General features: G+C 43.7%; 1 protein-coding gene across 8 annotated transcripts in view; it reads right to left on the bottom strand.

Annotated features, from left to right (window-relative positions):
• Positions 1-3,310: 3,310 nt before the first annotated feature.
• The window catches only part of PPP2R3A (protein phosphatase 2 regulatory subunit B''alpha), a 1,177,159-nt gene continuing 1,162,794 nt past the window's right edge, over positions 3,311-17,675 (bottom strand). For 6 of the 8 annotated variants that reach the window (XM_033957843.1, XM_033957841.1, XM_033957842.1 and 3 more), the window contains one exon: positions 3,311-5,340. In XM_033957843.1, the coding sequence (XP_033813734.1) occupies positions 5,259-5,340 (82 nt within the window). In that variant the 3' untranslated portion in view covers positions 3,311-5,258. Of the gene's footprint in view, positions 5,341-14,546; positions 14,651-17,675 lie in introns of all 8 variants that reach the window. The other 2 variants (XR_004540589.1, XR_004540590.1) reach the window with 2 other exon arrangements.

The raw sequence follows: 17,675 nt of genomic DNA, 5'->3' as shown, positions 1-17,675 counted from the left end.
TGAGGACGTGGACACCAAGGATCATGGTACCCAACGCAAGACAGCTGCAATGTTTCCAGAGACTTTCTTAGACTGGTAACATTGTGTGAATACCAATTTACTACATTAGACCTCATTTATGCAAATGATATTCCTCCGACTTGAGTATTCAAAGTAGTGATAAGCGTGTCGAACTGATTACAGATTATAGAAGTTAATCATGCCATTGAACTGTTGCCAATCTGGAAGGGTAATCTGTAACATCCTTTGCCTCTGTAATTTACCCTATAGTATTAACATCTTGTATTATCTAATTGTACCAATTGGTACCTATTTGAAGAGCTTACCCGTGCTTCTCCTATTGCTATCTAATAAATCTTACAATTCTTTTTCTTGCTTATTCCCTTGATTGTGTGGAGTTATTTGGGAACCCTGCTAAGTACTGTGACACTTGCACCAACTTAAATCTAGAGGTAGTTATATCACTCCATCAAGGTGTCCACAATAAATGTTTTAAACAGTGAAACAGGATGCAATAATTTCTGCATTGATATCAGAACTATTATTTAGTGGGTTCAGTGGTGTAGTAAGGGGGGCCGACTGCTCTGGGCGCCATCTTTGCGGTGGGGGGGGGAGGGCAGCACCTCTACTCCTCTCCACCCTCCTGTGCACTTCTTTAAATGTTTGCTGGTGTGAGCAGAATCTTCCACTTGCTTCTCACGCCGACCTTGGTTCCCTTCTGATGTCACTTCCTGGTCACAGGACCAGGATGTGATGTTAGAAGGGAGCTGAGGCCGGCACAAGCCACAGGTAGAAGATGCTACTTGTGCTGGTGAACTTTTAAAGAGGTACAAGGGGGCGCTCAAGCAGTGAGGAAGAATGGGGGTGCAAATGGCACATCAGGGTTGAGTAGGGGGGGTCGCATGGTGCGGTGATGCCGGGCACCATTGTCCCTGGTGCCAATCTTCCTCGCTACGCCACTGAGTATGTTAATATGGAAAGAGTCCTAGAACAAAAGCAGTTTTTTTTCTTAATAAATGCAACATGTATATTCTATTTTTCCCTAATAGATCTCTGTGGTAATAGAAATGGAAGGATTTTTGTCAAGACTAATTTATATCATATGTGAATCTCACTTGGATCTAAGACAAATCTGTATCTCTCACTTTTTTGAAAACTTCATGTTTGCTGTCTAAATGTTTATATAATGCCATCGGATGGAAGCTGTGGTGTTTGCATAATGTCACCATTTATTTTTTTCATAGTAACATAGTAGATGACGGCAGATAAAGACCCAAATGGTCCATCCAATCTGCCCAACCTGATTCAATTTAAATTTTTAATTTTTTCTTCTTAGCTATTTCTGAGCAAGAATCCAAAGCTTTACCCTGCACTGTGCTTGGTTTCCAACTGCCAAAATCTCTGTTAAGACTTATTCCAGCCCATCTATACCCTGCCAGCCATTGAAGCCCTCCCCAGCCCATCCTCCACCAAACGGCCATATACAGTACTGGCTTTAGTTCAATATTTAATATTATTTTTTGATTCTAAATCCTCTGTGTTCATCCCACGCTTCTTTGAACTCAGTCACAGTTTTACTCTCCACCACCTCTCTCGGGAGCGCATTCCAGGCATCCACTACCCTCTCCGTAAAGTAGAATTTCCTAACATTGCCTTTGAATCTACTACCCCTCAACCTCAAATTATGTCCTCTGGTTTTAGCATTTTCCTTTCTCTGAAAAAGATTTTGTTCTATGTTAATACCCTTCAAGTATTTGAACGCCTGAATCATATCTCCCCTGTCTCTCCTTTCTTCTAGGAGTCTAGGGTATACATATTCAGGGCTTCCAGTCTCTCCTCATACGTCTTCTGGTGCAAGCCTCCTATCATTTTTATTGCCCTCCTCTGGACCGCCTCAAGTCTTCTTACGTCTTTCGCCAGATACGGTCTCCAAAATTGAACACAATACTCCAAGTGGGGCCTTACCAATGACCTGTACAGGGGCATCAACACCTTCTTCCTTCTACTGACTACGCCTCTCTTTATACAGCCCAGCATCCGTCTGGCAGCAGCCACTGCCTTATCACACTGTTTTTTCACCTTTAGATCTTCGGACACTATCACCCCAAGGTCCCTCTCCCCGTCCGTGTATATCAGCTTCTCTCCTCCCAGCATATACGGTTCCTTCCTATTATTAATCCCCAAATGCATTACTCTGCATTTCTTTGCATAGAATTTTAGTTGCCAGGCATTAGACCATTCCTCTAACTTTTGCAAATCCTTTTTCATATTTTCCACTCCCTCTTCGGTGTCTACTCTGTTACAAATCTTGGTATCATCTGCAACAGAGTAGACATCAAAAGGGGACATATATTAATTGTCAGTCCCGCCTCAATCCCGTCCTAGCCCCGCCCCCAATTTCTTCCATTCATTTTTCATGTACACATAATATCTTATTAATTCATAATGGTAACCATAACATTTTTTAAAAAACTACAAAGGACACTATACGCAGAGAAAATGTTAATTATCATTTATATTTGGGGGTTTCAAAGATGTCAAGGCAGATGACTTTAAAATATGCAATGTCACCTCTGTAACTATAGAAAAATAGACAAATATTGTGCAAAATATAGACAGCAGATATAAAATCTCAAAACTGACACATTTTGATCACTAAATTGAAAATAAAATCATTTTTCCTATCTTTGCTGTCTGGTGATTTCATGAGTCTCTGGTTGCGTTTCCTTCTGTGTTTCTTTTCTTTCATTTCTTTCTTTCTGCACTCAGGTCCAACAATTGTCCCTTTCTATTCCCTCCCTCCTTCCTTCCTATGCCCCCAGTGCCTCATTCCCATGTCCTTAGTGCCCCTTCCTATGTCCTGAGTGCCCCTAGTGCTTCCTGCCTATGTCCCCCTCACTGCCTTCCAGACTTTGTCCCACCCCCACCCCCGAAGCCAGTCTGCTTGCCTGCCTGCCTACCTCCCTCCCTCCCTGCCACGCAAAAAAAGAAAGCCTCTCTTCAGGCCCAATTTTTTAAAACCCCGATCCGCCGCCGCTGTCCTTACTTCCAGGGCAGGATTAATTCTTCGAGGGCCCCTAGGCACACAAGTACACTGGGCCCCCTGGCTCTGCCCCGCCCCTTATTTTGTTTATAAAATTTTTATCACTACAACAATACTATTTTATTCTAAAGCAACAAAAAAATCTTTTCTACCTTTTGTCGTTTCTGCTTTAATCATCTTGTTTTCACTCTCTTCTTTCTAGCCAGCATCTGTCTTCTCTCTCTCTTCCATGCAGCATCAGCCCCTTCCATCCACTGTCTGTCCTCTACCCCTTCCATATGGTATCTGCTTTCTTTCTATGTCCCTCTCCCTTTTTTTACATGATTCATTCCAGCTTTACTGCTCTCTTTATTTTTATCTCTCCTACACCAGATCTAGCATCTCTCCTTATTTCTTTGCTGACCTCCTTCCTAGCATCAATTTCTCTCTACTTTCTCATTCCTCTAATATCTTTCCCATTTCCCTCATCTGATCTCTCCATTCCACCCCTACCCCTTCTCTAATCTCCCTACCAGCTGTTTCCTTCCTTTTTTCCTCCTCCTCCAAGCAGCACGTAGTTCAGGATTCCAGTATTTCTCTATATTCCCCACTCCCCTGCATTTAAGTCCCACAACCCTCTCCTAATCAACCTGAATCTTCTGCAAAACCAAATTCCTACTCACTTTCCCCGCTGCAATTGCATAGCTTTGAACACTTCTTCCCTTCTCAGAACCTTCTCGGATTACATCCCCTGGGAGCCCTCCATCTCATTTTCTCTTTCACACCAGCGTCTTCCATCTAGCAAAACTGCACTGCAGCTACGTGCAGCAAACCTCTTTCTCTTTCCGGGGTACCTAGTCATGGGTACCTAGTCATGGGTACCTGGCTGGCCCGAAACGTCCTCTCCAACGTTGGGAAAAAGGCTTCAGGGCGGCGATTAGCTGCAGCAGGGAGGTAAGGACAGCAGCAGCAACGGCAGACCAGGGGGGTTTAAATCGGGCCTGGAGGGAGGCTTTTTTTTTTTGCACTGCAGGGAGGAGGGACAGGAAGCTATCGCCTGTCCCGTTGTCCCTGCGCACAGCTTCGGGATGCTGTCCCTGGAAACGGAACATTTTGACGTCCCGAAGCTGTGTGTGGGGACAACGGGACAGGGGATCCAAAAACGGGACTGTCCCGTTCAAAACGGGACGTAAGGTCACCTTATGTTTGCAACATCACTTCCTTTCATATGATTTAACCCAGAAGTGATGTCATCAATATGGGAGACAAAGATGGTGGCCATCTTGTGGTAGACCAATCTTAGATTTGTCATCAAAGAGGACATGATTAGGGACATGTGTGGTCTATGACCATGTCATGTGAAGATATCAAAGGGCTTGAGAGTGGGTAGAGTGTGTGTGTCATAGGTAAGCAATGAGAACTGACTGGCTGACATGAACAACAGTGGATGTGACACCTGTTAAAAATGCAAATTAGACCAAAGCTATTCAACATACTATGGGCATTTTTTGCCTTGCAATGTTATCACAATACAATACAAGTATGTGTAAACTTGTCAGGAACATATTCTTTCATATGGCAAATATCTGCTAATTACAGGCTAATACCTGTCATTTTCAGAGAATTTAGGTATATTTACCATCACTTTAAACAGGAAGTAAATAATTTGTATGTAAATGAACAAAATATATTTTCTACTGTACATCTTGCAGAAATATTCTGAAATATTTTATTGAGGGAGAGATGCAGTTCTGGGATCCATCAAAATTCTGAGCAGAAAATGCATTTAAATTTAGAAAATCTAAGTAGAAAAAGTATTCAAAAATGTTCAGATCGGGCCTTAGTTGATAAAAACTGCAATGGAGCTGCCTGGGTATGTTAGTATGCTGCATTATTTACTTTTTAGAAATTTCATCTGTTGATTCATATATTCAATTATTGCATGGTATTAAAATGCCTTTGAAATCCCTGGATGGATATTCCTGAAATTATGAAATTATGAGCTCTGGAATTTCTTGCTTATTATGACCTGAGAGGCATCTTGATTCTTAATGCCTAAGAATAAAAAGAATATTGGCATTTACAATATATTGCACAATCTTAAAGTTGATGCTGAATAATGGTACCTACACATCTGCAAATTAAACAGTAAAAAACATGTTTCTTCCCCATAAAAAAGCATTCAAAACTTTCTCAAGTGTCAAACAGAACCATGTGCCTTCTCTGTGCAGTGAGGTCAGAGATGATCAATGTTTTCATCTTGCTTGGTAACTCTGGGGATGACAACTTCATCTGTTTCATAGTTATCCTCTAAAGAGCTGAAAAGATAGAATAGAGGCATTATATGCAATTCAGAACCTCAGCGACAAGAAGTTTCCAGATTTTTTTGCACAGAAAAAGAGATTACAATGGAAAACTTCAGCAAATGAGACTCAAAGTAGGTAATGTAAGAATTAGCTAACTCACCTTAAAATTTATTGCACATAGCCAAACAAAAATGGGTTCTCACTCAGCCATTTCAGGAAAAAAAAACCCTCCTCAGTTCAGCAGTCAGCATTACTGTAAAAGGCTGATCGCAGCATCTAAAGTTATATCTGGATATTCAACACTGGGCTGTATCTGGATACTGATACTGGATATCCATGTAAAAGGTAGCCACTGAAAGTGATCTGGGTGCCACCAATATTCAACACTAGTATCCACATAATTAATTTGCTATCCTAATTTGCCTAGAGAGTTATTTATTTAAAACATTTTAAATCGGGGGGGGGGGGGGGGGGGGGAGGGGGCTAGCGAGCTCAACAAAGAATGGCTGCTTAGTGTTTGAGCTCCGTTGACTGAAAACTATACCGAATCAATAGTGGTTGCCTAAACTACTTTTGGGACCTTATTTATAGCTTTCTGTGCGTGCTATACCATGGCATTTGGTAAGAGGAAAAGCACTGAGCTGATATAGCCTCAAAAAGGGCAGACGAATAAGAGCGATGCAGAAACTGAGGCCCTGCAGACGGTTATGGAAGAGCTCTGCTCCATGCGCGATTTGTTGCAGATCTCGGTTCAAAACACAGAGGATCTGAAGGCAGAACTTACCTCCCTGTCAACCGAGATGGCTGTTTTTCACTCTCGGGTTGACATAAAATGAACAAGGGGTCCCATTCTTAGAAATAGACGGCAGATAAGGGCCACGGCCCATCAAGTCTGCCCACCCTACTGTCCCTCCCCTACCTTTGCCCTGTGAATGGATCCCATGTGTCGATCTCATTTGGCTTTAAAATCAGGCACACTACTAGCCTCAATCACCTGCAGTGGAAGACTATTCCAGCGATCAACCACCCTTTCAGTGAAAAAGAATTTCCTGGTGTCACCTCGTAGTTTCCCGCCTCTGATTTTCCATAGATGCCCTCTTGTTGTCGCGGGACCCCTGAAAAAGAAGATATCTTCCTCAGTCTCTTCAGCTCAAATTTTCAAGCAAAGTCCTGGGCATCATCATAGATTCTTCTCTTTCCTTCAATGACCACCTCAACTCCTTGGTAAAAAAATGCTTTTTTAGCCTACATATGCTGAGGAAAGTGAGATCCTGCTTTCATCAAAATCACTTTGCCATCCTTACACAATCCACCAACCTCTCCAGATTGGATTATTGCAACTCCATCTACTTAAGCCTAACTAAGAAAAACCTCCATAGACTTCAGCAGATTCAGAATGCCGCGGCTAAGCTTATTTTTGCAAAAAGCAAATTCGACCATGTCTCACCACTCCTGTCCAAGCTTCACTGGCTTCCAGTACCCTCCAGGGTCCTCTTTAAATGTGCCTGCTTAGCCTTCAAGATCCTACAAGGCATCCTTCCTCCCGTTATTCCACTCTTTTGGAATTCTTCAAACCCTAATTCCACCAGATCCTCCCAAAAATTAAAACTATCATTCCCCTCTACAAAAGGTATATCCCGTGCAGGAAAACTAGGAACATCCCTCCCCTTTAGAAACACAGAACTCTGGAACAAACTTACATCCCTGCTCAGAAATTCAAGCTCCCTCCAACTTTTCCGCAAACACCTGAAAACTTGGCTCTTTTCAAAAATGTAACACCTCCCCCTCTCTGGCACCCTGGCCCCTCTATACCCTCTTAGTTCCTATCCCATAACCCTTTTTTGGAGTTCCTTTCTATCCTAACTCTGTAAACAGTGCCGAGCTCTACGCTTGCGGAGATGGCGCGGTATACAAACCTAAAGTTTAGTTTAGACTAATGGCATGAATATAAAAACGCTGCAGCAACAAATAAAAAAGATGGCGATTCTAGAGCAGGAGCTTGAGGACGCGCAGAATAGGTCACGTCAAAATAATTTCCGGATATTGGGGATCCCTGAAGGGCATGAGGGACGGGATGTTATCTCCTTTATCCAATCTATGATCCCCAAAATTATGGACCTGAACGTTAAACACAATCTGGAATTGACCGTGTGCCCTCGCACAAACCTGATTTCAACGCACGCTTCCCCCGACCCTTAGTGGTGAGATTGCTTCGTTATAGTCAAGTGATGGAAATTATGCAACAGGCAAAACTTAAGCACCTGCTGAAGTTCAAAGGCTCCTCTCTGCTTATTGTGCCCGATCTGGCCAAACAAACCGCCAAGAAACGGAAATCACTACTGGAATATAGGCCCCGTCTCAAAGCAATCGGCACAAAATTTGGTCTCTTCTACCCTGCCACGATGCGGGTCACATATAACAACACTACAAAGAACTTTACTAACCCTCTGGACTTAGCTGACTTCCTCGAGTGTTCAGCGCCAAGCTCTATTGAAAAGACCTGAGTTCTCTCTTTGGACGCGCTGGTTAAACCTGGGTTTGATGCTGCTGTTGATTCACATGTTTTTACTGTCAGCCTCGTCTCTCCTATATGAGTATCGACAGTTTATATCTATTGCTCTTTACAAGTTTTGAAATGTACTTTTTATGCTATTGCCTTTTACAACCTTACTTTAGTACTATAAAGAAATGTTTATTACTTTCTTGAAATTTTGTTGTAGTACACCATATAGCGCTGTTCTCACATGCTAGATTATTGTGTGACTGCTGTTCTCTCTTCTTGTTGCAACTATTAACTGCTCCCTTTTCAGTCTTTTCTGTCAATGGACTCTATTTCGCAGCCCTTGCCAACTTGCTATCCCAACTTTCTACTTTGCGGTACCTATGTCTACCTGTCTTCCTTTTTCTTTTTTAAGCGAGAATAATATGTCTTTTTTTACAGTCTCAGCAATCTCTTTCATTTTTGTCATTTTGACTAATCAGGATTATTACATGCGATCCACTGTACTGTCTTATTTCACTTATATACAGGTTCTAATGTATTGTATGTGCCTTGCTCTGTTCTTTATTGCTTTCCATGCATTCAAATTATTTTTTAATGTTTTAGCATTAATATAATTATGTCTGATGGTTATCTGCTCTCTCATTGTCAAAGGTCTTAATAACCCTCTGAAAAAGCAAAAGATATGGGACTATGTTGCCACATTACAGCCAGATATCTTGTTTTTACAAGAGTCCCTTATCTGCTGTGTCCTATCTGCTGTGGACTCTATGAAACTCTCTTTCCCATGGGCCTTACCAGTTTTGTTTTCACCGGCCGTCGATAAACATAATGGAGTCCTTACATTCATTAAGAACAGTCCAAATATTTTACTAATTCATCATTGCACAGATACTCAAGGTCACTGGTAATTGCTACTATCCAACTCAATGATAAAAAGGTTTCCTGTATTCAGTGGCGTACCTAGGGTATGTGGCACCCGGGGCCCATCATTTTTTGACACCCCCCCCCCCCCATGTAAAAATTTTTTTTTTTTTTTTTTTTTGCAATAACCATGAAATGGAATAAATGGTCAGAATAGAAACAGGCAGTGAAAATTTTCTTTTATTGAACCTCATATATGTAACCATTATTCCAAACATAAATTATGTCTAAATTGTCATGACATTAGAAGTACATATGGAGTAGTTGCAGGCAGTGGCGTACTTAGGGTATGTGGCACCCAGGGCCCAACATTTTTAGACCCCCCCCCCTATCTATATGAAAAATATGATTTTTAGTAACAATCTACATATCGCACCACAAGAGTGTACCTAGGAAAAGGCTGCATCTTAAACACTGCAGTGAGCACTAGAACACCAACACATACATTGTAAAACTAAACAAGCCAGATCCCGCACAGTCAATTGGTCCTGTAGTCAATGCCAACTGAAAACTATGTCTTTTTCATACACACAGAACAGAGATACACCCTCGCCCAAAATGGAATAATCACAAACTAAAAATAGAAATATGTAGACAAAAGTTAAACTGATCCGCCAAGAAACCAGACCCTGGATACAATGCAACACCACAAAAAACAGTAACACATGTCCTCTAATACAGTGCAAAATATAAAGACAGTAGATGTAAATTTGAAAAAACTGATACATAACAATCACCACTTTATAAATTAACAAATAAAAATAAAACAAATAATGAGATATAAAAAAATAAAATTTTATTGGACTAATCCCCGTAAGCTCGGTCCCCATCCCCGCAAACCACCTGATTCCATCCACACAAGCCTTGAATTGTTTATATTAAAGTATAAAAAGAAACAATATTCTGTACAATTGTCAATTTATAAATCAGCGTCTTCTCCCCACTCTCTTCCCCATTTCCCTTCAGCATCCTCAGCCCACTCTCTCTCCACTTTCCTTCAGCGCACGCACATAAAAACAAGCAAGTAATTTTATATCATTTTCATTCTATTCATTCATAGAAATTAAAGTCTAGATAATGCCAGTCACATAACAAAACATGATTTTACAAAAATAATTCCCTGCAGTCAAGCCTGCAAGGATTATTAGATGTCTTTCAGCAGTTCCCCTCCCTCCCTCCCCCTTACCTTTGTGGCCAAGTCAAAATGATCTACCAACAATAAAATTTTAAAAACACAAAGCACGCTGTACGCAGAGAAAATGTTAATTATCATTTATATTCCACGGGTTTTCAAAGAGGTCAAGGCAGATGACTTTATGCAATGTCACCTCAGTAACAACTATACAAAAATAGACAAATATTCCCCCTCCCTTTTTACTAAACTGCGATAGCGGTTTTTAGCGTAGGGAGCTGCGCTGAATGCCCCACGCTGCTCTCGACGCTCATAGGCTCCCTGCGCTAAAAAACTCTATTGCGGTTTAGTAAAAGGGGGCCATAGTGCAAAATATAGACAGCAGATATAAATTTTCAAAACGGACACATTTTGATCACTAAGTTGAAAATAAAATCATTTTTCCTACTTTTTTGTCTGGTGATTTCATGAGTCTCTGGTCCTTCTTCTGATCCTTCTTCTTTCTCTCTCCCCCTGGCTCCCCTCTTTATTTCTGCCTTTCTTTCTCTCTCCTCCTGGCCCCCCTCTTTCTTTCTGCCTTTCTTTCTCTCCCCCTTGACCCCCCTCTTTATTTCTGCCTTTCTTTCTCTCCCCTTGGTCCCCCTCTTTCTTTCTGCCTTTCTTTCTCTCTCCCCCTGGCCCTCCTCTTTCTTTCTGCCTTTCTTTCTCTCCCCCTTGACCCCCTCTTTATTTCTGCCTTTCTTTCTCTCCCCTTGGTCCCCCTCTTTATTTCTGCCTTTCTTTCTCTCCCCTTGGTCCCCCTCTTTCTTTCTGCCTTTCTTTCTCTCTCCCCCTGGCCCCCCCTCTTTATTTTTTCCTTTCTTTCTCTCTCCCCCTAGCCTGCACAAAGCCATCGTGCCGATTTCTCCACTTCCACGATTCTTTCCCTACCCTCACCCCCAAGCCAGGAGCCGATTTCTCCCTGCTCCTTCCCCGATGTCCTGAACTTCATCGGGCAGCAGCAGCATTCACAATTCACTGCTGTTGCCCGCTTCAGGCCTTCCTCTCTGTCGGGTCCTGTCTTCATGAAAACTGGAAGTAGGCAGGACCCGGCAGAGAACAAGGCCTGAAGCCGGCAACAGCAGCGAATTGTAAACGCTGCTGCTGCCCGAAGAAGGTAATGGAGCACCGAGGCAGTCCGCTTCTCCCCCCTCCCAGCCGAACCCCCGCTGACCCTCCTATCTCCCCCCCCCCGTGAACCTTTCCGACCTTCCCAGCGAGAGCAGCAAACCTCCTTCGCGGCTTTCTCCACCCTCTGCCGCGTTACTGATGACGTCATCAGTGATGCGGCAGAGGGAGGATAAAGCCGACGCTACTGGAGGGAGGTTTGCTGCTTTCGCTGGGAGGGTCAGAAAGGTTCACTTGGGGGGGGGGGAGAGAGATAGGATGGTCAGCGGGGTTTCGGCTGGGAGGGGGGAGAAGCGGTCTGCCTTGGTGCTCCAAGGCCTGGCGCCATTACCTTTTTCGATAATGGCGCCGATGCTGCTTTCGCTGGGAGGGTAGGAGCGCGATAGGGACCGGGCCAGCTGTGCACCCCCCCCTAAGGCGGCACCCGGGATGGACCTCCCCCTCGCCCCCCTTGGTACGCTACTGCCCTGGGGAAACAGCCTGCAACAAGATCGCGCGATGCCAGAGATTTTTGCCTGCTTCGGCTGTTTCCTCCGCCGCGGTCCCGCCCCTCCTCTGACATCAGAGGAGGGGCAGGACCGTGGCGGAGGAAACAGTCGAAGCAGGCAAAGATCTCTGGCATCGCGATCTTGCTGCAGGCTGTTTCCAGACGCGACACCCGGCGCAGGGGGGGGTAACTGGACCGGACCGGGAGCACCCCCTCAGGGCTTGGTACCCGGGGCGGACCGCCCCCCCCGCCCCCCCCTTGGTACGCCACTGCCTGTATTAACGTTTACAGTCCAAATGTTGACGATCCGACCTTCTTTGGTGACCTCTCAGAACACAGCTGGTGTCCTCTCCGGAAAATTACATCATTTTAGATGGAGATTTTAACCTGGTCATCGACCTCCTCTTGGACAGGAAATCTCATGCTACCTATAAAAAATCCCGGTCATGGCACAAACTCCAAGATCTGATTCATCAATTTCAACTCATCGATCCGTGGCATTTACAACACCCAAAGAATTCTCTTTTTTTTCTGCTCCCCACCCACTTACTCTCGTATTGACTTTTTCCTCCTAAGTACATCTCTGTCTACTTACCTCACTACTTCTACAATAAAGGGAATTGCTATCTCTGATCACGGTGCGGTGACACTTTATCTGAATGGTCTCTATAATACCCTTCCTCAACGTAAATGGAGATTCAACAACTCCTTGCTTAATGAACCTGAATTTATTGCCCATATTAACCTTGCTATTGAAGAGTTCTTCTCGAATAATAAACCCGAAGATTCAAGATGGGTGACTATATGGGACTCCTTTAAAGAATTTATTAGAGGGAAGATTATTTCCTTTGCTGCGTATCTTACAAAACTGAGATATGCTGAATTGGAAAAGTTAGAACTGGATCTTAAACACGCTGAACAGCAACACATCCAATCTAATAACGATTTCTCCATTCTAACTAAGCTTCATTCTCTCCGATTACAATACAATCTACTTACCAGCCAACTGGCCAATAACTATCTGCTTTTAAAGAACGCTGCATACTACATGGAAAACAAGTGTTGCCACACTTTAGCACAATATTTAAAAAGTAAGCCTTCTAAAACCTTTGTGGCTGCCGTAACTGATGATAATGGGATTAATATAACTAATTCTCAGGAAATTGTTAAACAATTTTATCAATCTCTTTATTCTTCTGAGGTACCAGAGATGACGGATATTCTAGCTTTCCTACGTGATCTTCCAAAGAGGCCACTTCTGGAATCACATATTACACACTACAGCAACCCATTCAACAATCTGAAATATCTGCTGCCATTAACTCACTTGCAAAGAAAAAGGCCCCCGGCCCAGATGGCATTACATCGGAGTTCTATCAGACTTTTTTGCCTAGGCTGCTACCCCATCTACATGCTTTTTTTATTTCGTTAGTGTCAGATGGTTATGGCAAAGGCACCTTCAGAGAGACAACAATCATTGTCCTCCCCAAAGAGGGGAAAGATACAACGGATGTTAAGAATTACCGACCCCTTTCCTTGATTAACACGGATGCCAAAATATTTGCGAAACTTTTTGCTTCTAGATTACAACCTATGCTGGATACTCTCATTTCCACTGACCAAACGGGGTTCATGTTGGGTCGATTATCTTCAGATAATACTAGACTATTTGCTAATATCATACATGGTTCACAATCTTCAAACCAATCTTTACTAGCAATTAGTCTAGATGCCGAAAAGGCTTTCGATCGTATAGAATGGACTTACATATTTCAAGTATTAGCTTGTCATGGCTTCTCACCTTACTTTCTATCACTAATTCATGTCCTATACTCCAACCCATCTACCAACATATATATCAATGATATCTATTCATCTGCTTTCCGACCATCAAGGGGTACTAGGCAGGGGTGTCCTCTGTCCCCCCTTCTTTTCAATATTGCTCTGGGACTCTTCTTGACCGCCCTCCGAATCAACAGTAACATCTCTGGATATAAACTGGGCATCCATGAGTTTAAGATTTCTGCTTATGCAGATGATGTTTTGATCTATGCGACTCCACCTTCTCTTCGATACATCTTAGGAGTGATTCGCAAATATTCTGAGATCTCTGGTTATAAACTCAATCTGTCTAAATCGGAGATTATGCCATTAAACTGTCTAGAAGTATGTTCAGATGTCAAGTCCCTTGGCTTCCACTCCTGGGCCCAGGAGAAGATCAAATACCTTAGGGTCTATTTTGGCCATTCCATTGATGACACATTGGCCTTTAATGCCGAGTATATTTTCCATAAAGCCAAATCTTCTCTAACATGATGGTCGCCGCTCAAGTTGTCGTGGTGGGGCCGTCTCGACTCTATAAAAATGATGGTATTGCCAATTATTACGTATATCCTTGGAATGCTCCCGTGTCTCTTCCACAAGCTCTTCTACAAAAAAATTGAATCCCTTCTCTCTGTCTACTTTTGGAACAATAAGACGCCACGCATTAGTTTACAGAAACTCAAATGTCCGAAACAAGAAGGTGGTGTTTCCAAGTATTTTTGACTATCATATATCATTCTTACTACGTCAAGGTTCCAAATGGAATTATGACTTGGACTCATCAAATACACCACCCTGGCTGTTATTTGAAACTGCCTCTAGCTCCTTACAGATGAAATACATTCACTCCATGAGCAAAAGTATACCACTAACATCAAACCCCATTTTACTAGCAACTATAACAGCAATACATGAAGTTGATATTTTTTCAGAGATTACATGGGGTTCGTCCTCCTTGGTTCCATTATGGAATAACCCTAAAATTCAAATCCAAAACAATCTGGTTTCCTGGAAATTATGGAAAGATCACGGCTTATGGAATGTTGGACAATTGGTTCTCCTTTGCTGACATATGCAGAAATTTTGATTTGCCTCCTTTGCAGTTCTTTAGATGGCTCCAACTTACACATACCATCAAAAAGGATCTTCTTCCCTCGAACCCATGTTCCGGTTATCCAACCTACCTGATGCTCTGCGACAAATTTTCTATGCAAAGACATGAAGCTTCTCGATGGTATAAATTACTTCAACGACATAAATTCAAATTGGACAGCTGTCTGCAGGAAACCTGGAACACAGAAGTGAACTTAAATTTGGATAACGAATGCTGGACTACTATTTGGTCTACTATTAGGAAAGCATTACACTCCTCTTCGCTGATACAAACAGCCTTCTTTATGTTGCATAGGGTGTATTGGACTCCCCCATGACTTGCTAAAGTGGGCCCCCCTCAACTTAATATATGCTGGTCCTGCAACAGTATGCCTTGGTCTCTTCGTCATCTGATATTTGAGTGCCCTTTGCTAGAGAAATATTGGAAACAAGTATGGTCGACAATAGATGAAGTATTATCTATTAAACAACCTATATCATATGCCATGGTCGTTTTTGGGTCAGTGGTGATCCTTCGCCCCACTTCTGAACCTGCATCACTATTAATGAATGGTCTTCTGATATTATCTAATTGGAAAAATGTATCTTCTGCCACCTACTCTAGCTGGTGGGCGTATGTCACCATTACAGTGAAGTATGAACGACTTTATGCTGAAAAATCTGGCTCCTTAAGGAAATTTAATGAGATTTGGGACCCAATTCTTGCTCTTTGTTCCTCATCCCACTGATTTCATTGAGGTGTTGCCACTAATGTATTATCACATCCTTGCTTTATTCACTTCATTCACTTGTTCACCTTATATTCATTAAGTTATCTTTATCCTACTGCATACATTATACCTGTTATATTGCATATCTTCTGTCATGGGAATTTTCTGTGTCTATTCATATTATTTCCTATTTATACTATTGCTGATGACTGCACAATCGATGCTCCTTTTCATTGCTAGTTGACTATGGTACATTGCCTGATTTTCTTTTCTTGATGTATCTCTACTGTTGTTAGTTACTGGTTCTTTTTGAAATACACAATAAAAATATTGAACTTAAAAAACATTTTAAATCCGCCTTTATCCAAGGTGGCTCACAGTATTACATACATATTTCAGGATTTGCATAACATAAAGATCCCATACATCAGCAAAAATCATAAGATTATACCATCTCAGTGTTTCTCAACCCAAGGTACGTGGCCCGCCTGTTGAGGGTACACAGTCTGGCCGCCAATTCTCGCCAATTTACGCTCACCCATCCACCGCTGCTGTCATTGCTGCCATCCGGGATCTCACGATCCTGCCTGCCCGCGACAACCTTCTTGGAGCCGCACTCGCTCCTTCAGTCTTCAACCTTCGGCAACACTCCTTGCAGTAGGCACAGCACGCAGCGATTCAGGCATTCCACGTAAGTGGCTGACCCAGAAGCCTTCTCTCCGATGTCAGAGTTGACGTTGGAGAGAAGGCTTCTGGGTCAGCCACAAGCATGTGGATTGCTGCTTGTGCCATCCATTGCGGGAGTGCTGCTGGGGGCTGAGGACCGAAGGAGTACAATTCAGACAAGTAAGGGGGACATGATGGTTTGTGACCGTTTGGGGTTTGATAATAATTGACTCAGTACTACTAGAAACAGAGCTTTGTGTTACAATGCAGCTGAAGTGGTTTGCAAATTTATATCACACTAGTCTTATAGCCCGTTAGATTAACGGGTGCTAGAATATATGTGTGTGTGTCTGTCTTTATTTCTTTTTCTCTCTGTATTTCTGTCTTTTTTTTTTCCTTGGCTGTCCACCACCACCCCTTGCCTGCTCCCCCTGTCCATTCTCCCTTCCTTTTACCTCCCCTGTGTCCACCTCCACCCCTTCACTGCTCCCCTTATCCAGCAGCAGCCCTTTTCCCTTTGTTTTGCCTCCCTCTATCCATGCCTCCCTTCCTTTTTCTGCCCCCCCTGTCCATCAGCACCTCTTCCCCTTTCCATCAACCCCTCTTTCCTGCTCCCCCTGTCCAGCAGTACGCCTCCCTTTTACTGCCCCCTCTGTCTGCGTAAATGGCATTAACAGGCCCTCCCTTTGAATTAGCGTTGCAAGGTGCTTTTGGGGGGGGTCTCACTTATTTCCTCTGGGTCCTGTCATGTCTGCAGTTTGCTTTTAGACTCGGATGAGGCACGCAAACTGACCTTTCAAAATAAATGAGGGTGCTAAACACAATACAAATTACTCCTTCCTAGGCACAGTGTGTGTGTGTGTGTGTGGGGGGGGGAACCCCACTTGCGCGTTAGTCGGGTGCTCAGCATGCACAGCCTGGCTCCTATTTGCAACATCCTTCACTCAAAAAAAAACAACACACAGCACACTATGCTCGCGCCTGTGAGCCTGCAGGGACGGGAGCCTGCTGCTCATTCTCTTTAGTGTTTGCCCTGTCCGCGTCTCTCATTCAACTCCCCGTTAGCAGAAGTCCCTGGCCGGCCCTCCCCCACCCCTCCCGTACACGCCAACCAACCTGCCCGGTCAAACCGCGGAGTGTCGCTCCCTTCGCCACCCATGGACTAAAGTGCTTCCCTTCCCATCTGACCGTACCATTCGCTCCCCCCACCCTCCTTCCACACGGCCGCACTGCGGTCCTCTCGGAGTCAACGGAAGAGAGGTGAGCGGAGAGCAAAGAAGAGGCGCTGGAGACAAACCGTGAAGAGAGGGAAGGGAAGAGGGGGGTCATAGGCTTTTTTCTCCCTCCACTGCGGCGGGAGCCTTAGCCGGCATAGGCGGTTGAGGGGGGAAGGTTGTGGTCGGAGTTGCTAGGCTGCAGCGGATGGGGTGAGTACCTCTCCCCCCTCCCCTCCCCTTCCCCCTTTGTCCGTCTTCCACTGTTCCGAGGCCTTTTTGGCATCTGCCCTCTGCCGAATCCCGGGCCTGCTCTCCTTCCAAAGTGCCGGTCCCTCACGCCGCACCATCTAGTGCATGCGCACTCGTGCTGCCACAGCGCAACAGATCAGGGAACATGCATGCGCGCTTACCATTTTATTATATATGATACAGGTACTTCCTCTGTCGTTAGTGGACTTTCAATCCAAGTTTTATATCTGGGCAATGGAGAGTTAAGTGTCTTGCCCAAAGTCACAAGGAGTCACAGAAGAAATCAAGCCTGGTTCTGCTGTGGTTTAAGTGCTTTTTGTATTAGGGGGCATGGCATGGGTGGATAATTTGACAATAA

This window comes from Geotrypetes seraphini, chromosome 9 (genome assembly GCF_902459505.1).
Source record: "Geotrypetes seraphini chromosome 9, aGeoSer1.1, whole genome shotgun sequence".
NCBI classification, from domain to species: domain Eukaryota; kingdom Metazoa; phylum Chordata; class Amphibia; order Gymnophiona; family Dermophiidae; genus Geotrypetes; species Geotrypetes seraphini.
Note: the sequence above shows the minus strand (reverse complement) of the source record. Positions and strands in the feature narration are given on the sequence as shown.